Source organism: Microcebus murinus, chromosome 18 (assembly GCF_040939455.1).
Source record: "Microcebus murinus isolate Inina chromosome 18, M.murinus_Inina_mat1.0, whole genome shotgun sequence".
In the NCBI taxonomy this organism is placed as follows: domain Eukaryota; kingdom Metazoa; phylum Chordata; class Mammalia; order Primates; family Cheirogaleidae; genus Microcebus; species Microcebus murinus.
The window spans coordinates 28,858,263-28,879,822 of NC_134121.1; the positions used below are offsets into that span (position 1 = coordinate 28,858,263).

Sequence of the window (21,560 nt, forward strand, 5' to 3'; positions counted from 1 at the left end):
CTGTTGTCCATGCTCATCTCTGGCCTGTCCACAATGCCAGAGACTCTCTGGTCCTAGATCCCACCTATCTGTCAATCTCTTCCAAGCCAAAGGGCTGTGCAACCCACAGCTGGGCCCTCAATGCCAATGGGTTTCCCGCCTCCATGGCATAGGTCACTCAGTAGGTAATTCACCTACACCCTCATCAGTCTCCCCAACCTCTCATCTCAAGGCTCTGAGCTGCCTGAGACAGAGACCAAGTAGGATTATCCCCTGGGCCCCAGTGCCCACTACACTGCAAAAATATTCATTGATGAGAGAGCCTCGCCTTCCATTCTCATGTGCCTCAGTTTCCTCAAAGACACACCCTGCAATCTCTGCTCTTATAGCTGCTCTGTGACCTTTTTCTTCCTGAAGAACAAAAGCAGATCTAATCTTTCTTTGATATGGTACCTCTCCTCTTCCTCTGTAGATTGCATTGTTAAAGCTCCTCATTTGTTTTGAGTTGACTGTTGGTTGGATTTTTCTCTTCTTTTTTTTTTTTTAATGCCTCTATTTTTATACTTTCCAGTCTCTATACTTCACTTTTTTTTCCTAAATATTTCTGGAGTGTTTTCCAAAGAAATCTTACAGCCCAGTAAGGAAATAAACAAGAAGAGCTGCTCAGCTGGAAACAGGACTTAGAGGTCCTTTCTAGGAATATAGTAAGTCTCTCCACTTAGGCCTTATTTTATGTCCTTCAGTAAACGTTGATAATTTTCAAATGATTCTTTTAAATTTTCTATCAGTATGCTTCTAGGAAGTTGCTCTTTTGCAGGGAACACAATTTAACCCATAAAACAGATGGTCAGAGCCTTCCAGCAAATACTCCCCCTAAGGGAGTTGGCCATGGGTTGTGTGTGGGGGCAGGGGGCAAGCAATGGAACCCACTGGTCCTTCAGAGGGAAGGAATACCTCTTCTATCTTCTTCTATACATGGGAGGGTGAGGAGCACTTAAGAGCTGGGTCTGTTGCCCTCCTAGGCACTTGCTAGCTGGAAAGAGTCACCCTGCTGGCCATCGAGTTCTCTTTGCCACCCTGCCCAAAGAATGAAGGCTGGAGGCTAGTCCAGGACATAGCCACAGTGGGGACTCCAAGACTCTGGTGCTCCCAAAACAGCCAGGGCTCTCAGCTCCTGGGATAACTGGGGGTCACCTTTGGCCCTTAACCTACAAAAGGGAAGAATGTGGAAACAGTTAGAGGTAGGAGAGGCCTGTGTAGTGTTGGTGGGACAGAGCTAGCTCCTTGAGGCTGGGAAAGAATACCAGAGTAAACGCGGACCTCTGTGCACTGAGGGTCCCAAAGCCCCAAGGATGCACCCCTGTGGCCTGCAGGAGCAGGGACTACTCAGTAGAGAGTGACTCAAAGCTGCACCCTAAAGGTTTCCCTAAAGAGGGATTGCACAGGGCGGGAGCGAAAGGGGAGTGCAGAGCGGTGTTTTCCGACCCCGCAGGGCAGGGCCACTTGCATGCAATTGATTTCTTTTGAAAATGCACAGTGGTTGGAAACCACAGCTTCAGACGGAGACAGGAGGAGTGGTGAAGACTATGAATGAAGAGTTTTAACAATGGAGTTAATAGAGTCTGAGAGCCTGGGAAGGGCCTCTGAGGACAGAGGAGGTACCGATTGGAGAACGATTTAAATGATACACAGCAAGGACTGAGGGGACCCTCAGCCCCTGCCCACCTCCAGCGCTCACTGGGGCCCACGGCAGCCCGACAGCGCATTGGGCTTCTGTGAGTGCAGCAGGAGCTTCCACTCACCCACCCGCTCGCCACGCGTGGCCTTTCCCGCCCATTTCCCAAACGCCAGCCAATCCGCGCTCGGCCACGCCCAGCAGGGACAGCTAATCGATCGATCCTGCTTCGTGCTCAAGGCCTAGAAGTAGAGCGTCGTGTACTCGATCGCCCAGTGCTAAGTTGAGTGATTGTTCGGTGGTTGGCTCGTGGGTTGCTGGAAGATCCAGTTTCCTTGGCGAGGAAGGAGGTTGACCTAGAACAGTTCAGGTCCTAGAAAAACACTATTTATCCCTGGCCCCCCTTCTCGCTCGCCTTGTAGCTTTTGGCAAGTCATCTATTCTTTCTGGATCTGTCACTCCCCCTATAAAATGAAAGAGTGGGACACAACGGTCTCTACAGTCTATTGTTTATCCTGGCCCTGCAAACACAGGATTAGCGCTGGCGTCTCTCCGTCTGATGTCCACTGTCTTTCCCTGGCCTGGCAATCTGAAGCTTTGTGAGGAGTAACATGAGTTAACAGGCATTCCAGCCAGGCTCTTCCCAGTCTGAGAGGCCATTGCTGGGGAAACTGAGGAAAACGTAAGAAAAGGAAAAATGGGGATTGTTCATCCACAAATATAAATTGTGCTCCTGTTGTGTGTCTGGCCCCTGCTGGTGCTGGGTCCCCTGTGAGAAATAGGCATGGTCCTTGCCCACCAGTTACGAGCTGTGTCTCTTCTGTTAGACTCTGAGCTCCCCAGGGTGGGAACTTCACTCTCATTAAGCTGTTCTCATCAGGAAGGAGGTTGGAAACAGATCCCAGAGCTCTGTTTCTCCTTTCTCTACAATGTCTGCCCTGATTGCTCCACAGACCTGCAGGCTTGTGATGTCACCTCTCCCCTCACCTCACCCTGTCCCAGGCCTGCATGATCCTGAGCTCCCCTTGGCCTCCCAGATCAGCGACTGGCTCTCTCTCTCACCCACAGATCCAAAAGGAGTCAATGCAGACAGGCCCCAGTGGCAGCTCCCTCCCTAAGGAACCCACCTTGTCCTGGCTGTCGAACCCTGAGAGGACCTTGGAAGTTTGGAGGAACCCCTCTTAGCACTCTGATTCCATTGTAATGCACCCAAGCACCCCCTACACATGGCCTGCCTCCTCCAGACCTGCCACCCTGCTGGGGTTCTTTTGCAGAGGTTTGTCCTGAGGTCACCAGAGAAGCCATGCTCCACTGGGCATTGAGGCTATGCCCACACAAAACAGCTGCAAGGCCAGGAAAGCATCTGAGAGTCATGTGAAGTCAGGCAGCCTGTGTTAGAATCCTAGCTTTTCTCTCAGACCATGTGGTCTGGGTGATTTAACTTCTACCAGCCCCATGTGTGCAATGGAAATCATCACAGCACATACGTCACAGATTGTTGAAAGGATTAATGAAATGATGCATATAACTTAATTGCACCATGCCTAGCAGAGACATATAGTAAACGGGCAATAATTGGGAGCCGCTATTATCTTGTGATCATGATTGTATTCAGCAGTAAAGGAACTCCCAGGCTGGGCTCCAACACTTGATGAGAAGGTACCCACCTTATGGCCTCTCCTGATTCTGATCCTCCTCCTCTGGTCCCAGCTGAGGGGCTGTACTTCAGCAACATCCAGTTTCCTGGCTCAGAAGATGAAGCCCAGCCGTGCAGGCTGATGGAGGATGCAAAACTTGAGGGGCAATGGAAGATCAGGTGGGGAGTCAGTGCCTCTAAGCTTTGGCCACATACCCAAGGACAGCAGGCCCTGCCAGATAAACAGTCGCTGTTGGGAGGGCTGCAAGATAGGACAGGGAAGGAAGATTGTTACAAATTGAATCTGATGTGCCCGATCAAACCATCAGCTCTAGGGGCCTGCTGTGAATTATTTACTCCCCACCCTATCTCTGGGACTGTAAGGGTAGGCAGGCTGGCAGCAGCAGGTGTTCTCCAAGCCCTGCTGCTCCCAGGCCAGTGTGACACCTGCAGTGACCATTTTAATAGACTGGATACTCTAGTGTCCCTCAGCACTTATCCTTGCCCCACCTGCCATTGGGCCTCAACCAGTGGGGAGGAGGTGTTTCAGGAAAATCCTGGGACAATTTAGAAAAGCCACCTGTCAAACTAAATCCTGTTATCACCATTATATTCAGAGGAAAGAGGCCTCCCATGCTAGGTGCTAATCCTTGACAAGAAGGTGCCCACTTTGTGGCTTTTCCCGTTTCTGACCCTCCTCTGATGGGGACCCTGGGAAGCCTGGCCTGGGCTGCCCCACCCACCTGGGATCTCTGTGACTCCTCCCCAACAAACTGTTTGGCTGGCTGAGATCAAGGCAGCATCTGTGCAGACACCGACTAGTGGACACTAGTGGACGTGCACAGGCACCAGGGGCTGGCCTTGCCTCCTGTCCAGGCTCCAGTCAGGAAGGCTTTTCTGGGCAGGTGGAATCAGAAATTGGAGAAGACTGCAACAGCAAGGAGGTGGGGTCAGGGCCTGCCCTGGGAACTGCCTGTGGAGTGGATCCATCTAGAGGTAAGCCAGTGGGCCTGGCTTTCAATGCGAGCTGGGGAGACGGTGCATTACATATAGACGAGTCAGGCTTAATGGGAGACCTGGGCCTCATTCCAACTGGATCATGAGCCCTTACCTGTCCAAGGTCCCCATGCCATATGCACTCGTCCTCCTGGAACCATAACTGCCACTGCCATCCTCAAGACCAGCACTCCTCCATCCCCTTCTTTGTCTGCTGGGTCTCCTGATGGCATTCATGACTGGCACCCATGACTGACCTGCAGAGTCACAGCTGACTGGATGGCTGCGGGGACACCCTGCCAGGGAGGCGACTCAGCTCCCGCAAGCAGTAGATGCTGAGGACAAGCAGCAGACCCCACGTACAGAATCCCGAATTCCAATCCTGCTCAAAGCCTCTCAGCTGTGTGACTTGGAGGAGTTGGCTACCCTCTCTGAGATCCTTCGTGGATTACATCAGATATTCGGGCCTACTTTTCTCAGCTGTTGCAAGGCTCAGAAGAGATCTTGCATAAAACACTTCGTAATCTTATTCCCATAAAGGGCCGCATTTGCGATTCCTAGAAACAGTCCATCACTCCCTTTGCAGTCACCAGGTCAGCACCGTCAGACTGCTCTACCTGGGTACCTTTACGCAGCCCTCTGCACCTCCATTTCCCCTCAAAATTGCCCTTATCTTGTCTTTTAACCCGAGGTGAGAGGCTGCCACTGAGGCTGTACTGCTGGGCCAGCCGCGCAGGGTCTCAACCCCACTGGCGCCCGAAGCTCTGGGTTCCCAGCGACCCCAAGGACGCTCCAGGAGCGTGACCAAGGCTCCGTGTCAGCCCGGGCTGCGAGGAGCTGGATCCCAGCCTAACCTGGAGAGCGGGGCCGCGGCTCCCTCCCTACTCCTCAGCCCCGACCTCAAGCTCGGGCCCTGATCCCTGAGCACAGGCCCCAGGCTCCACCCAGTCTCTGGGCCTTGAGATCCCGGCCCAGAGCTCGGCCGGCTGGGACGGTCCCTCCGCCTCTATTCCCAGGGTAAAGACCCCGGAACCACGCAGGAGTGAGGGGAGCGGGGCTGCGTCCTCCCCTACGAAGCTTGGGCAGCTGCTTCCAGGTTGCTGTCCATCCCACGGTGCTGAAGTGCCCCGCGCCCCTCTGCCACATAACGAGGAGCCACCTCGGCAGCCTCCACTCAGGATCCAACCAGAACTGCAGGATGCGTCCACACTAATTCAATAACCTGCATGGGTCCTCATCTGCCTCAATGGTTCAGACCACCACTGGTTTGAACTGGAAGCACCCAGGGGTCGGAGCTTGCCTGAGGAGGCTCAAGGAAGGTCCATGACCTGTGCAAACCAGGCAGCGAGGAAGAGACGGGAAAAACTCGAATCCCATACTGTCCTGGCACTGGTAGGAATTCGCGTATTATGGAAACAGTCCCCGCCCACTCCAGGCCTGTCCTATGACTTGTATGGGGACGCTGAGCCCCAGGAAGGCGTCCCTCAGTTTCTAGGATCTCGACGCCCTTACAGCCATCCAAGCTGTGCCAACACCGCTTCCTGCGAAGCAGGAGAGAAAAATCCCTGGAATTCCTCCCCTGCATTTTTCACAAAGTGAATATGTGTTCCTTCACCTATGAGTGCCCCCCCAGATCCCCGCCCCTGTACCCCGCCTCCTAAAGTCCTGGCAAGAAGTGAGGGTCAGCTATTTCCAATGAAGGATTCTGCAACCTGGGGACCAGATTTTTGTTCCTGAAAGTGTAAGATGGCACGGGTGCCCAATGCGCAGAGCATGATCGTAATGACGGTGGCGCCGGGAAGCACGAAGAAAAGGGTTGCACCTCCCCAGCGCAGGGATTCGTTCAGAAAACAAGGTCCAGAAAGAGCAGTGAACAGCCCTGCCCCTCTGGCTCGGCCAGGAAACTACACCGTCTCCGGAGGCCAGGGCCTCCTCCCGCCTCCTTAACAGCCCAGGCGCAGCGCCAGACCAGATAGTAGAGGCACCAGTCAGGCCGGCGGGTGCTGTCCAGCACGTTCCCCGCGAGCCGCGTGTGCAGCAAGCGCGGTGTTTGCAGGCCCAGCACAGTCAGCGCTCCGGGCCCAGGCTGGCCAGGTGGGGAGCGCGCTCGGGCTGGACGTGGCCGCAGCGGGCCATGCGCCACTGGGCCGGCGATCAGGCGGCACTGCTAGAAGCAGGCAGCGCTCCGGAGGCCCCCGCGCGGCCCACACCTCGAGCATTGCCAGGCTGCTGGAGTGGCCTTGCGGACACACAGGCGGCAGCGGTGCTGCGCAGTGAGCAGTAAGCAAGCGACCGTGGAGCGTTCCCCATGAGAAAGCAGAACCTGCGCCAGCGAGGGCTCTACAAGGGGCTGCTGGTCCAGGGGTTGTTCCCTACACCCATTGCCCAGCGGCTCCCAGCCTGCCCTGGGAGGCTGGAGATGCAGCCGGAAAACGGACTGTCTCCCCCAGTCTGCAGTATGCCGCACAAAATGACAACCCAGAGCTCTTCCACGCGCAGCCCTTCTGCAGCTACCCAAATCCTACGCCCATGAAGCCAGCCCTGCCACTATTCTTCTCACACAGGCTTCACTAAACTTTACACTTCAGAAACTTTTCTGTTACTTGCTATGAAACAGCCACTCTCCCCCCTTGCCCGGTCGCCATGATAAGGGGGAGGCAGGGTAGATCCATCCAACCAGCCCACACGTGCCCACGTGCAGCCTTATCCGAGGACGCAGCAGGTCTCCACGCTGCCTTGCCAAAAACCCCAGCTCCTTTCTGCAGCTCTGACCACCCCCCTCCCCAGGGCCACACCTGGAGAGGGAAGTGGCTAGATAGAGTAGGGTCTTTAGTGGACTTGCTGCCTCATTCTCAACTGCTTGTCTCAGTTTCCCCTCTGATATCTACGAGAGAGTAGTTCAGAAGTTAGAGTACGGTTTTAAGTGGTAGTAGTGTCTGGGAAGTCTCTTGAAGGAAGCTAAAGTTCTGGGTACTGGGTTTGAGGGTGGACCTAAAGAGTTGTTTCTCAACTCTCTGAATGCTATTTCATTGCTGTGAAATGATGCCCTCCCCCCACCTGGAAAAGACTAAGGAGGGATAGACTGATCTACAGTTAGAGAGAAAGAACTTCCAAACTGTGAAAGGTCCTGAACTGTGGCAAGAGCAGTGACAGTAGAGGGCGCCAGTGTTGTGCAGGCACACTCCTGGAGGAGACACCTGCAAGCATGCCCTTTCCTCACACCCTCCCCACCCCGGAAATCTGCCCAGCACCTCCCCCCACCAACACACACACACACACACACACACATTCCCTACCTCACAGGCATGTCAGAAGTCAAAGAGCTAGGACTCCGAGGTTCAGATTCTCCAACTGGCCTCCGAGGGACCCTCACAGACCTTTTGCTTAACCCTCACCCTGCCCCAAAACTATTTTCATGAACTGTGGTAGCTCTGTTCAATGAGGAGCTGGGAGGAGGAATTGAGACTTCCAGTTTCCTTGCCCATTCTGTGGTCCTATCCCTGCAGCAGGAAGATGTTCGTTACAGTGTTGTCTGTTTGTTTATATTTTTGAGACAGAGTCTTGCTCTGCCACTCAGGCTAGAGTGCAGTGGTATCAGCCTAGCTCACTGCAACCTCAAACTCCTGGGCTCAAGTGATCCTCCTGCCTCAGCCTCCTGAATAGCTGGGACTAGAGATATACACCACTACACCTGGCTAATTGTTCTGTTTTTTCGTAGAGACAGGATCTCACTCTTGCTCAGGCTGGTCTCAAATTCCTGACCTCAAACAATCTTCCAGCCTCAGCCTCTCAGGAGTGCTGGGATTACAGGCGTTGGGCCACTGCACCTGGCCTGCAGTGTTGTTTGTAATGGGAAGTAGCCCGATGATACAACCTGAGTATATTGTTGAGCCACAAAATGAAAGTTGTGAAGGCTCCTCAGTAACATAGACTCATGTTTACACTGAAATGTGAAGGTTAGAAAGCAGAGCACTAAATTGTTCACTATGGCAATAGTGTGTTTGCATATAGATGAATACCCAAAGAGAGCACAGAAACATTAAACATGGATTAAAAAAAGAAGGACTGCAGCCTCCATGGGTGCTGGCAGGAAAGGGACTTCTGTCCCTGCTGGAATACGGCACAGATCCAGGCTGGGGAGTGGCAGAGCCTGGGCCATTGATTACACCTTGTTCTGCGTGGATTTACTCTCACCATCCAGGGACACAAAAACTGGAATCTCTACAAACCTTTCTCTGAATCATCTTCCAATCAGCAGAGAATCTGAGGGTAGGATGGTGATTATTTTCTTTAAAACCTTTTTTCTTAAAAATATGTCAAAATTATAAAATGATTGCTTCTGGGAGACAATGTTATTGGTAATTTTTTTCTCTTACTTTCCAAATGTTCTACAATGAGCAGGTTAATTGGGTAATAAGGGGGAAAGAAGTACACACACACACACACACACACACACAGCTGTTTTCTCAATGTTGCCACAGCATTTGCTGAAGAGGGACTATTTCCTTACCCCCACGGCTGCCTGTGTGGCTCTTCCTTTTTCTCCCCACCTAACTCCCCTCTGATCACTGTCACTGTCTGAGGGGTCCCTCCACCACAAAATCAGAAGGTAAATGAACACACCTGGAAAATCCACAGGTGCTCTGATCTCAGCCTCCTGCTAGCGTGAGCCTGGGCTCTTGTGGCTGAGACACTGAGAGGGGAGGGGACAACCACGGGGGAGTATTCCTGAACTTTCTGCAGGACAGGAACAGAATATATGTCATCTCCATCACAGGACTGTTCCACATGCCTTATTGCTATTGTTATTTTCAAATTGTTCAGGGGCAGAAGTTTCTGCCAACTCCTTGATCAAGGAGGCCTGGTGACAGTCTCCAGATCTCCCCAGGGATCTCTCCACAGTCCAGAGAAACAGGGTGGGCACAAAGAGGAGGAAGAGAGACAGTAGCCCCCCACAGGTGCTGGCGGAAGGAGCTTTCTGTCCCTGCTGGAATATGGCAGAGATCCAGGCTGGGAGTGGTAGAGCCAGGGCGGGCTACTGATTACACCTTGTTCTGTGTGGATTTACTCTCATTATCCTGGGACACAAAAGCTGGAATCTCTGTAAACCTTTCTGTGAATCATCTGCCAATCTGCAGAGAATCTGGGGGTGTGGAAAGTGAGGACAGAGGAGGCTGGGCTCCCAGCAGGAGGGCAGCATGTGTTGTTGTGGGAGGTGAGGTAGCACAGGAAGAGCTCTGGGAAGGGGGAGTACAGGAGTCCAGGGTTCAAATCCCACCTCTGCGCTCTCTTTGCTGGGCAAATTGAGTGAGTCACTGCCCTCTCTGGGCCTTGGCTTACTCTTCTGTAACTCAAAGAAATAACTGAGGATCCCTGTCCCCTTCAGGGGTTGAGTGACCCTCTCTGAGCCTGTTTCCTGGTCTATAAAATTGGGATTTTGATATCCACCCCTCCACCAAGGGAGAGATCAGTCCAACCTTCTAATTCTAACAATCAAGTCCTGTCTGGCTGGCCCCAAATGCCTCTGCAGTCTTACCTCTCAGTGGTCTACCCCCGCATTTAATGCTCCTGTGCACCTCACCTGCATGCCTTTTCTCCTGTCTCCCCTACCTGGCTTCCCCTACCCCTTTGGTTCATACCTACTTGTCTTTGAAGACTCAGTTCAGGTCTCCCCTCTTCCGGAAAGCCTTTCCCAATCTCTTCCCCGCTGGCAGGATGAGGCGCCGCTGCTCTGGGCTCCTGTGCTAGTCCGGGTATAAAGCCGTGGTTGTCCTGAAGGACTCATACTTAACAACTGACGCTTATTGAGCACCTACTAAGTGCCTGGACCTCTACCGGGCCTTTTGCCCAGCATCATCCTGTTGAATTCTGACCATGCACATGTGAGAGATCTGCTATCTTTATCTTCATGTTCCTGATCAGAATACAGCCTGAGGGAGAGGAAGGGTAGGTGTTGGGGTTGGGGTGTGAAGCCCCTGTTGCTCCAAATCCTCTTCTGATCTTCTACCTTATTGCTCTGTCTGCCCACCTCCCACTCCACACATAAGGCATGGCAGTTTTCTGTTTATGGGATAAACACTTTTCTGTTTAGGGATATGTATTTGACCTTCCCCTGGGCTGTGAACACCAGGAGCAAAGGTTCTTAGCTCCCTTGTACCTCTAGCCCACGCCTGTCACAGTCCCAGGAAGGGCTGAATCTGAATCTCACTTCCTCACCCCACGCAGTTGAGGCTCCCCTTTCCTTGCCCTTGGGAGTCTGGGAAGAGCCAGAATGTGCCAGGGGTCCTTCCTGGGCCTAGCCCAGGGTCCCCTCCAACCAATGCTGCATCCACAGTCACCTAGGGTCAGGTTTAATCCAAGTAAGGGACCTCTGCTTAGAGGTCATGGTCACATGTGCCAATGTACCAAACCCTGGGCCAAGAAGATGGGTATGACTTCCATTTCACACATAAGGGAAACTGAGGCTCAGCTGACATCACAGAGCACGTGGGTAGAGCCAGAAGACACTGCGGGGATAACCTACCTCAAAGCCCTCCAGCTTCCCTACTGCTTCCCTCCTGCTCTGGACAGGGCATTAAGAGTGAAAATCCACAGGGGACAAGGACTGTGATCCATCTTTGCACCTGCCATGGGCCAGCGGCTACGCCCAGGCACTGTGAGGCTGGCTGTGAAAGTCCGGGCTGAGCAGGCCTGGCTCACAGCAGGTTCCCAGGAACTGTTTATTGGCAGAGGTCAGGGCAGGGATTACCATCTCCACTATAGATGAGGAAGTTGCAATCAGAGAGGAATAGAAAAGTTGCCCAAGGTCATCCCTGAGTCAGAAGAAGAGCAAAGACTTGAATTCCGCTGCAGGCGGGAGCTGCTGGGCTGGGCTCTCCCACTCCGGCTGCCTGGGGCTGGCAGCTTTATGGGCCCTATAAGAACATATCAGCACTCATCCCTGCTCTAATGACCCTGAACCAGGCCTTGCCTCCTCCAGGTAAGCTAGGTCCCAGGCAGCCTAGACAGTGACAGGTGACTGGTTTATGGAAGGCCAGCATTGGGATTGGGACTGGGCAATAAGGCTGGGAATGCTAAGACCAGGAGTGGGGAGGGCCTGTAATCCTGTGTGACCCTAAAGTTAGAGATGGCAGATAGAGCAGGAGCCACCCCCTGACCACCCACATAGCCAGTGTGCAGCTTCCATGGTGCCCACAATTAAGATGCAATCTGTGAGGACATACACTTCCTTAATGTCCCCAAATTGCTCAGAGGAATGCTCTGTCAGGGACTGGTTCTTCTTATCCATTCTTTTGGACTCGAAACAAACACACACTCCCCTCCCCTGGAGCACTCCAATGCAAAAGCTTAAGATCAATAGTCCCTTAACCCCACCAAAGGTTTCCAAATCTTTCCCCCACTCACGAGGGAGCTGGCCTGGGCTCACAGGGACTCTCTGGGGTAGCCTCAATTCCCAGGAATAGGCCTCCTCGGTCCTGAAAGAGACGGTTTTACAGCACTGTGAACACAAATCCATTCCCCAGAAAAGGCTCTGGGGTGTGGAACCCCTCCCCCGATTGTCATGGTCCCAGGTTGGTGATTAAATTCGAAAGTAGCGTTGACAATAGGGCCCTAAGCCTGATGTGGACACCCCGTCCCCTCCCACCTGCCTCTCTGTAGGATCAAAGTTGCTCAGTGAGGCTGTGTGATCCTGGGCCAGGAGGGGGAAGTCAGCCAGGACTCTAAGCCGGGAGGGAGCCCCTTTGACTGGATGGTTCTGGGGGAGGCAATCCCCCCTCTGCTGTCCCTAGCCCAGGTTCAAAGCAGATAGGGGCCGAGAGGTTGGCAGCGGATGGGGAAGTGGCTGGACCAGAAAACCGGGGCTTCCTGTTGATGGAGGGGGTTGAGGTCCACTGCCTGGTTCCCTGTCCCTCTCCCCGACATCAGTCTGAGCTTCCCAAACCCCCACAGAAGCCCCGCACCCCATGTGGGATGCACAAGACCTGCAGTAGCAGGGGTCCACAGCCAAGAGAGGAGACAAGAGGCAGCTTGGGGGGGGGAGCAGTCCTATTTCCCCAAATGCTGGGGCCTCCCAAGGGAACTTTCCTTTCCCTGGACTCCTCTGGAGATCCTGGCAGGTGGGAGAACCAGGGGTCCATTCAGATGCCAGTCTCTTCTCTTCCCATCTCATCCTTTGGATCTGGGCACCTCCATAGGACCCAGCCCCTCCCCGCGCCTGCCCCCAGCCCTGGCCCTCACATAGACACCAGCTTTGCTCTGTGTTGGAAGAAGCGTCTTTGGTCTGCTTAGAAATTAAGTCTGGAGCAGCCTGGGAGGAAACGGAAAAAGAAATGAGAGCCGGAGAATCAGTGAGCGCTGCCTGACAGAGACAGGAGCCCTCCTTCTGGGGCCACCGATTCAACGAACAGCATCGCGAGTCCCTCAGCCCCCTCTCTCCACAAGGCCATCCCCCCCGCCGCGCCCCGGGCCCTGCTAAGGTCCCATTATGAGACCATTGCGCAGTGGTTGGCAGCAAAATGAGCAAAGTCAGGAGTCCCGGACACTCGCCCCTGTGCAGGGTCGAGCACCTTGTGAGGTAGCTTCCCTGTCCCCAAGCAGGGACGGGAGGTAGGAAGGGGGCGGGGAGGGCGACGCTTGTCAGTGGAGAGGACACAGGGCTAGTGAAGGGGCCTCCGGCACGAGGCAAAAGGTGGCGGGGCGGGACGGGTCATGCAGGAGAGCGGAGAATTTCAAATCAGGGACGGGAGGAGGGGACGGGAGGGGAGGCTCCGCCAGGAGGAGGAGCTGCCTCCCGCGTCCAGCTGTCGGGGCTACCTCCCGTCGCGGCTCCGCTATAAAACCCGGGACCGCATGATCGCGGCATCCTCAGCAGGCTCCTGGGAGCTTGACCCCCGGCTCCGCGGCGTCCTTGCTCGGTCGCGATGCTGCTGCTGCTCGCGCTCCTGGCTCTGGCCGCGGACGGAGCCTCGGCCACTGAAGGTGAGCTCCCGGGCGTCGTCCCCAGGAGCCCCGCGGTGGCCCCTCTGCGCCCCCGGCTCCTGCCCCTGCCGAGGCTCCAGCGCGGGCGGCTTGCGTGTGCGCGGGCAGCGGCGACGGCGCGGGAGGCGGGGGCGGTGCGCGAGCTCGGGTGCGACACGCGTGTGCGCGGCTGCGGTGTGTGCGCGTGGCCCGGCGGCCCGGCCAGGCGGGTGAGAGTCTGCGATAGAGATGCTGCTCCGGCCCGCCTCGACGCACGCCGGCTTTTCTCCTCCTGGTCCTGCTCAGTCTGTCCGTGGGGCCGTCCCACTGGGGCTCGGTGCCAGGTGACTGCCCCCGGCCCGGGCACGAACTGCCCATTGGGTGCGGTGGGGTCCTGTCTTCCCGCTTCTTGCCTCGGGTTCCTGGGCCGCCCCGAGGGCAGCAAGCTGCGGTTATCGCCCCAGTCCTCAGCTCCGCATTGGGAGCCTGGCTGGGGACACCCAGAGACCCGAGGTCCTGGCGAAGCCGGTCTTTCCAGACAGGGTGATTTTCGTTTAAAGATTAATATTGAGGCTGAGCTCTTAATTATTCGTCCAGGTGGGAGGTGACAGGAGAGACGTGTTAATGTTTGATAAGGAGCTAATGGCCTTCCAGCGGTGGGGCACAGGGATCCGGAGTACCTTCTCTGCGACCCAACACCCCTTCTCAGGAAGGCTTCAGCAGCCGGTTCCCACCCCGGTGACTCCTGGAATGGTTCTTGGGAGGTCCACGCCGGCCAAACCTCCTCTCTAACATTCGGTGCTCTGCCCTTGGTGGCAGGAGTGAGGGCTGAAGGTGTAGAGAGGGAGAGAGAGTGTGTCCCTTGCAGGAGGGACGTGGGCGGTTGGGAGGATGGGGGACATCTCGCAGCATCTCCTCTGGGCCCTGTCCCCGGGGAGGAAAGAGAAAAGGCAGAATGTGAAAAATTTTATTTGTAAGGTTGGGTGTTTGAACCCTACTAAGCAGCTAGACATGTCAGAAACATAACAGCAAGAGAAATGCTTTGCAATTAACTATGGAGCTTTGTAGCTGTATGGCCTTGGATAAGTCACTCCACTTCAGTTTTCTTATTCACGAAACAGGGATAGTAATTGCGACTTCAGGTGTCTAAAGGATTGGAACAAGGTAATGAGAGTACGTGCACACTGCGGTGCCTCCGCGGCATGCGGCAAGTGCTTGGCACACAATGGTTAGGAGGCTTTACCGCTGGCCTGGAGTCCGTCCTTGCCACCCCCACACAAGCTGTGCTCCCCTTGGGTGCTGGACTTTCGACTGGGGCCTGCTCTCCTCCACCCACCCATCCCAGGGGGACTTAAAGCTGGAGAGTGACCAGGCCGCTCGTGGAAATCCTCAGAGCATCTGGTCTCTTCGAGAGGGGGAGAGAGAGAGGATATTCGGCCCCCTTCGGTGCCCCAGACCCCTGGCCAAGAGTTGCTGAGACTTTGCCCAGGACACACTTGGGTTTTGCTGAGCTGTTTTTCAGGATTACTCCTCTTCCCTTAGAGTGGGAGGGTGGGGTGAGCAAGGTCCATTAGAGGGAGTTTCTTCAGTCATCTCTAAAAAAGGGGGATGGGGTGGGTCGGGCTCGGTGGCTCACGCCTGTAATCCTAGCACTCTGGGAGGCCGAGGCAGGAGGATCACTCCAGGTCAGGAGTTCAAGACCAGCCTGAGCAAGAGCGAGACCCCATCTCTACTATAAATAGAAAGAAATTAGCCAAACAACTAAAAGTAGAAAAAATTAGCTGGGCATGGTGACGCATGCCTTGTAGTCCCAGCTACCTGGGAGGTTGAAGCAGGAGGATTGCTTGAGCCCAGGAGTTTGAGGTTGCTGTGAGCTAGGCTGATACCACAGCACTCTAGCCCAGGCAAGAGAGTGAGACTCTGTCTCAAAAAAAAGGTGGGGGGATAGGGTAGTAGGTAAGTCAAGGGTAGGGGACAGTGGCTGGGTGATTGAGAGTGGTTTTCAGGTGTCTAACCCCATCTTTGGCCATGCAGGTGGCCCAGGTAGGACCTGGAGCTGTGAGTAGCCCCTGTCTTTCCCAGGCCACCTTGGAAGTGGACCAAGCCAGTGAGCTGATAATTATCTGCAAGGGTGTCCCTCTCATGAGCCTGAGAGCCAGCACCCCACCCTCACTCCACGACACAGACCTGACCCCTGGCCTTGGCCTCATCCCCATTATGTTTTCTTGGCTTCTGCTTCCTGAAGAGCGTAGTTACAAGAGCATTCAGCCAAGCAGGTCAAAAGTCTCTATGATTAAGACAGTGGATCAGAGGTTACTACTACAGACCCGGGAGCTATAGCCAGAGCTAGGGAAGAGCAAATTCCTATGAAAAGCTAAACCTGGGCCAGATGGGCCCCCCAGGGAGGTTCTGGGAGGCTCACAAGAGGGCCCCACCCTTCACAGTGGGGTCCTGAGGACGCTGGCTTAAGCAAGGCTTCTCCTGGAACAGCTTCGCCTTGGGCCTGCAGTCCAGAGGGCCCAGCTCAAGCAACGTGACTCCTTCTGCCTTTGGGCCCTCCAAGGGGTGGGGACTTCTCAGAGTGTAAATGACCTCCAATTGGCTATCCCCTTGGACACTAGCGCTGGGAGGTCCATGGCAGCACCTTCTGTCTGAGGAAGAATGTGCGGCTTAGAAAAGTTAACTCATTCTTTGGTATTAAGCAAGAGGCAGAGCTGGAGGCAGGTGCATGGTCTCCAGCTTCGGAGCTCTGCACACCCGCAAGGAGGGGCCTGGGCGGGAAGCGACCCCTGTCCTTTGCAGAGTCAATGTGTGTGTGTGGGCTCCCCGGATACAGCAACTCCCAGGGCAACACAGCCCTGTCGGGGCAGAGGATGGAATGCGGGGGGAAAACCCTGCATCTCTGGAAAAGGCTATCCAAGCAGGGTAGGAGACGCATCGGTCTAGAGCTGGGAAACCAGAAACCCAAAGCGGCTCTTTGGGGCAAGAGAGAGGGTGGCAGTTTCCTGCGGATGCTCACCCCCCTGGCCGGAAGCCTTCCCCACTAAAAGCCTGACCTTCTCACAGCTCCCTTCCAGCCTGGTCCCATTCCAGGGACCCCTCCACTGGCCCAGACAGGAGAGGAGAGGCGGCTGGGGGCAGCCGGGGCAGAGGGGAGAGGGCACCGTGCTCAGAACCCTTAGCTTCAGCTGAGCTGGGAGCCGTGCTTTTCTTAGGCATTTCCTCATCCCAGAGTTCTTTCCAGCCCACTTCACTTCTCTCCTCTCTCTGCCCCTCCTTGGCTTCGGCCATCTGCTCACTGACAGGAGGCCACCAGAGGGAGGGAGGTGGGGGGGAAGGGAAGGACTTGCAGATGGGATTTTACTAAGTGCCAGACTGCCAGGAAGCTCTACACCATCCCTCATTTAATTCTCCCCACAGCCCTATGAGGTAGGTATGTTAGTCCCATTTTACAGATGATACAACTGAGGCTTGGAGAGATTAAGGGACTTGCTCCCAAACCCACCTAAACCCCCTGAGTGGCTGAGCCAGAATTCTAGCTCCGGAAGAAATGCTCTGTTCATCCTGCTGGTGCAGCCTTTAAAAAAAATTAATAGACTCTATTTTTAGAGCAGTTTTATGTTTATGGAAATATTGAGCAGAAAGCACAGAGGGTCCCTATGTGTCCCCTCTGCCCCTGCACACAGTGTCTGCCATCGCTGACACCTTGCATTAGTGTGCCACATTTGTGGTGCAGCTCTTTTCAGAGACGCTGGGCTCTACTGTCCTGAGTCAGAGCCAGGATTAGAACCCGAGTCTGTCTGGCCCCGAAGACCAGGACTGTGGGGTGGTGGGGCAGGGGAAAGGCCTGGCTGCTTTCCTGCCTGTGGGAGCTGTGAAAGTTTAGCCAAGAACAGGGCTTACTAACACGAGGCGGGGCATTCTGGGGACGGGCCAGCCCGATATCCTCACGCAACTCACATCAGCTGGGAAAGCTGCCAGGCTGGGCCTGACTCTATTGTCCTAGGAGTGGAGGCTGGGCCCTAATCCTCCTCTTCCTCTCTCCCCAGAGCCTCCCTTCCAGGTTTGGGATGGGAGATGGAAGGGGAAGGAGGAGGCTGATGACCAAGGGACGGAGAGTGTCCAGGCCAGCTGCATGTTAGAGCTGAGGCCTCAGAGGGGTTCCTGGAGGGCTGGTGGCTGCTTCGCCTGGCCCTGCCTGGGGAAACAGTGCCTTAGGCAAGCTGACCAGTTGATCAGCCCATGGGTTGTTTTCTTACTAAGTGTCCTCAGTCCCACACCACAGGAACACTCTCCACCCCAAGCCAAGGGAGGGCTTCAACACGAGGGATATGACCAGCCTCTCATTCCCCATGTACATGTGCTCACAGATGCGTGTGCACACAGACACACTGACACGCGTGTGCACAGGCCTCACCGTCTTCCTCTCTTGCTGCAGATTTACACTGGTGCTACCAGGTTCAAGCCCAGGCCTCCAACTGCTTGGGTGAGTATAGCCAGGCTTGGGGACAGGCCTTTCTGCACGGTGGGAGTCACCCAGGTTGAAATGGAGCCCCAGGAGGGTGGGAGGGATGAAGGATGGTGGTGGTCAGGTATCAGTTCCCAACACACACTCCTAGTGCTCGGGGGACACAGAGTGACCTGAGTCTTCACTGGCACCTCCTGTCACCCAGACGGTGAGTTCCCTGTGGAATAAATCAGCAGCAGCATTAAAGGGAGAAAGACATTTTGCTATTTCTCATAGCAAAAGGGAAAGTTGTTCTATTCCAGTGACACCCTTTGCATGTGGCCCTGAGAGATGGTCCTTTACACTTTTATTCACATACAAACCAATTTGCCTGGAGTCTGCTTTCCCCCTGCCTCTGTGTTTTGGGGACTGGAAACCCTGCTCTCATCCTGCCCCACATCATGGCCAGGCTCACTGGCTTTGCATGTGTCTGTCTGTGGAGGAGGAGGATGACGGAGAGGAGGAGGAAGGGGGAGAAGGAAGAGGAGGAGGAAGGCCCAGAGAGGGCGAGGTCAGAGTTCTGAGCAGAGCATCCCTGCAGTACGGCCTTCCTGGCTGTACGGGCCTGACCTCAGTGGGGCGGAGGAGGCTGCATCTCCGAGCCAGGCAACCCTGACTCTCACAGCCCATCCTCCCTCCCCACTCAGGGCCAGCCAATTGGGGTGAACACTGCCAGCAGAGCCGCCAGTCCCCCATCGACATCGTGACCAACAAGGCGAAGGCGAACGAAAACCTGAGACCCTTTTCCTTCTCTGGCTACGATAAAAAGCTAGAGTGGACCGTGCAAAACAACGGGCACACAGGTAGGCTGAACGGAGGCCCCGGGCACCCCCCTGAGTTCCCCAAGCACTGGGAGGAAAGGGCTCCCCAGGGAGGGCATGCCAGCCCCAGGACCAACCAGGCTGGGGACCAGGGGCAGGTCACCCAGGGTGGAGGAATTTGGACATTACCCTGAGAACACCAGGGCACCAGACAGAGGTGTTGGAGCAGAGAAGGGACCAGGCCAGGGCTGCGGTTTGGGCAGTGGGGGCTATACAGGAGAGGGAAGGCGGGCAGCAGGGCAAGGGAGGGGGCCAGGGAAAGGTTAAGGTGGCACAGGAAGGGTGGGAGGCAGGAGAGAAGGCCTGCCTGGGTGAAGCTGGGTTGAGGGGCTGGGAGAGGCTCTGGGAAAGCTGGTTTGAGGACCCTGCCCCCTCTCATGCTTCAGTGGTCATGTCGCCAACGACAAATGGGATTGAGATCGCAATTGCTGGAGGAGGGCTGTCTGCTCGGTACCAGGTCACACAATTCCACCTGCACTGGTCCAGGGTGATGAATGCAGGCTCAGAGCACAGCATCAATGGGAAGCGCTTTGCCATGGAGGTGAGGGTCCTCTGCGGATTGGTGTCCTGGCTGGGCTCTGGGCATGTACATGCCTTAGGCAAGGAGAGTGTTCCAGCCCCCTCAAAGGTCCACTCTCCATCCCTCCCATCCCCCACCAGATGCACATAGTACATCAGAAAGAGAAGGGGACATCAGGGAACAATAATAACACCCAGAACCCTGGAAACGATATCGCAGTGCTGGGCTTCCTGGTGACGGTAGGACTCCCATCACCCCGCTCCTGGGAAACGGTCTGAGGGGCTGCTTCTTAGGGTCTGGAGACCTGGGTTTCCGGCAAGGCAGGATGAGGCAGGGGAGGTCCGTACTTCCCCTCTGTTTCTGGTTGCTTGTATGCCCCCAGGCCAGGTGGGGCACCCAGAGCCTCAATCCCAGAAGCTGCCTACCTCCCCCAACCCACATCAGGAGAATGAACTGGCCGTCACCATTGGCTCCCCTCAGACCTTCTCAAGTCCCCTTCCCTCCCATTCCAGCCTGGACCTAAGGTGAATGATGGCTTCCGGCCGCTGGTGGAGGCACTGTCTAAAATTCCCACACCTGGTGAGTCAGGATCCGGGACGAGGTGAAGTGTGAGGAGGGGGCCTCTCCCCAGCAAGGAAGGGGCAAGGGTAGGGGGGCAGCTGGGCTCTCAGAGTTGGGGTGTGAGGGGCTCCTTCCCTGACCCCCACTGACAGTATCCTCTGTCCCCCAATCCCCAGAGATGAGTACCACCATAGGAGGGATCAGCCTGATGAACTTTCTCCCCACGGAGGAGAAACTGAAGCGCTACTTCCGCTACCGTGGCTCACTCACCACACCATCCTGCAACGAGACGGTTGTCTGGACTGTGTTTGAGGAGCCCATTGAGCTGCACACAGACCAGGTATGCAGGGCCCCTCTGCCTGGCTCGCCAGACATTGTCCCTCTGTTGCCCCCAGAGGTCCCCTGGGAGTGGGTGAGGAGCCCCAGGGAGCGGAAGTCCATTGGTTCAATCCACACTCACTAGAGACAGTCAAGAAGGGTGTGGGCTGTTCCATCCCAGGATCGGAGCTGGATGGGAGGCTGGGAGGGGCTGGTTAGAAAAGGCTTCCAGGCTGAAACCCGAAGGGCAGGTAAGAGCAGGGAGCCAGCCTCTGGGGAAGAGGCATGAGCACGAGGCAGGATCTTTGGCCAGGAGGTGCTCAGAGGCAGGAAATATTTCATTTGTTCAACAAATGGTACCTGAGTTTCTACAACATGTCAGGCTCTGGGGAGACAGCAGTTAGCCCAAAGGGCCCAAATCCCTGCCCTGTGGTACTTCCATTTCCTAACGGTGATTCTCAAAGTGTGGTCACTAGGCCAGTGGCATCAACATCATCGCCGGTGGGAATTTGCCAGAAATGCGAATCCTCAGGCCTCACCCCAGAACTACTAAATCAGAAACCCTGCGAGTGGGGCCCAGGCTTCTGGGGCCCAACAGGCCCCCCCCCCCAGCTGATGCTGATGCACACTCAAGTTCGAGAACCACTGTACTACAGTCACAGTGACAGTGGTGGTAGTAGTCGCAGGCCCTCCAAACTGTGAGTTAAAGGAAGCCAAGCCAAGCACTTTACGTCCCTTATTCCCAACATCTTCATAATGACCTTGAGAGGTGGGGCTATGGAGCCCCTGTGGCCCGAGCTCCTGCTGCTGCCCGCCCCACTGATCCCCCTCCCTCCGCAGATCCTGGCGTTCTCCGATAAGCTGTTCTACGACACTGAACGAAGACTGAAAATGACAGACAATGTCCGGCCTGTGCAGGCCCTTGGTCAGCGCACAGTGTTCAAGTCGCAGGCCCCAGGCCAGCTGCTACCCTTGCCTCTGCCCGCACTGCTGGTCCCCACGCTCACCTGCCTGGCGGCCGGCTTCCTCTGGTGACGGCTCACTTCTGCACATGCTGGGCTCAGCCCTTGGACGTTTGGGCTTCCTTCCGTTCCTTAGGCTTCCCAGGTTGAACTTTAGGCATGATTAAAATATGTATATATTTTTGGAGAAACTTTTCTCAAGTCTGTTTTTAGCTTCCATAACTGCCCCACCCTGTTCCCCTCAACCCACCCCGGCTCCAGGGCAGGGGCCTTAAGGCCTGCATTTCCTCCAAGCAGGTACTACCAGGTGTCCCCCCTCCTGTGTTTGTGAATTCCCTGTCTACACCCCCCTCCCTTCCACTCTGGCCTCAGAGAGATGCTGAAGGCACCTGGAGCTCCCACACAGCCAACGCCAGAGGAGCTGCCATCTGATTTGGGGGAAACTAAGGCTCAGCAGGAAGAGGCTGGATGAGGGCTGCGTGTTGAGGCTACAGCAGTGCCGACTGAGACCACGCTTTCTCCTCTGTACTAGGGGCAGAGACAGGGGGGCGTGGGTGGGTACAGCCCAGACAGGTGGGTGACAGAAAGTTCGTTTGTTTGCCCAACTATTTCTTGAGCATCTATGTT

General features: G+C 55.4%; 1 protein-coding gene across 2 annotated transcripts in view; it reads left to right on the forward strand.

Moving 5' to 3' along the window:
- CA4 (carbonic anhydrase 4) overlaps positions 1–21,124 on the forward strand; it is a 179,097-nt gene extending 157,973 nt beyond the window's left edge. The window contains exons 2-9 of one of the 2 annotated variants that reach the window (XM_075994397.1): positions 13,148–13,265; positions 17,683–17,730; positions 18,399–18,554; positions 18,959–19,113; positions 19,233–19,331; positions 19,605–19,671; positions 19,830–19,993; positions 20,812–21,124. In XM_075994397.1, the coding sequence (XP_075850512.1) occupies positions 13,208–13,265; positions 17,683–17,730; positions 18,399–18,554; positions 18,959–19,113; positions 19,233–19,331; positions 19,605–19,671; positions 19,830–19,993; positions 20,812–21,006 (942 nt within the window). In that variant the 5' untranslated portion in view covers positions 13,148–13,207 and the 3' untranslated portion in view covers positions 21,007–21,124. Of the gene's footprint in view, positions 1–13,089; positions 13,266–17,682; positions 17,731–18,398; positions 18,555–18,958; positions 19,114–19,232; positions 19,332–19,604; positions 19,672–19,829; positions 19,994–20,811 lie in introns of those variants that run through there. The other variant, XM_012777441.3, reaches the window with a different exon arrangement.
- The last annotated feature ends 436 nt before the right edge of the window (positions 21,125–21,560 follow it).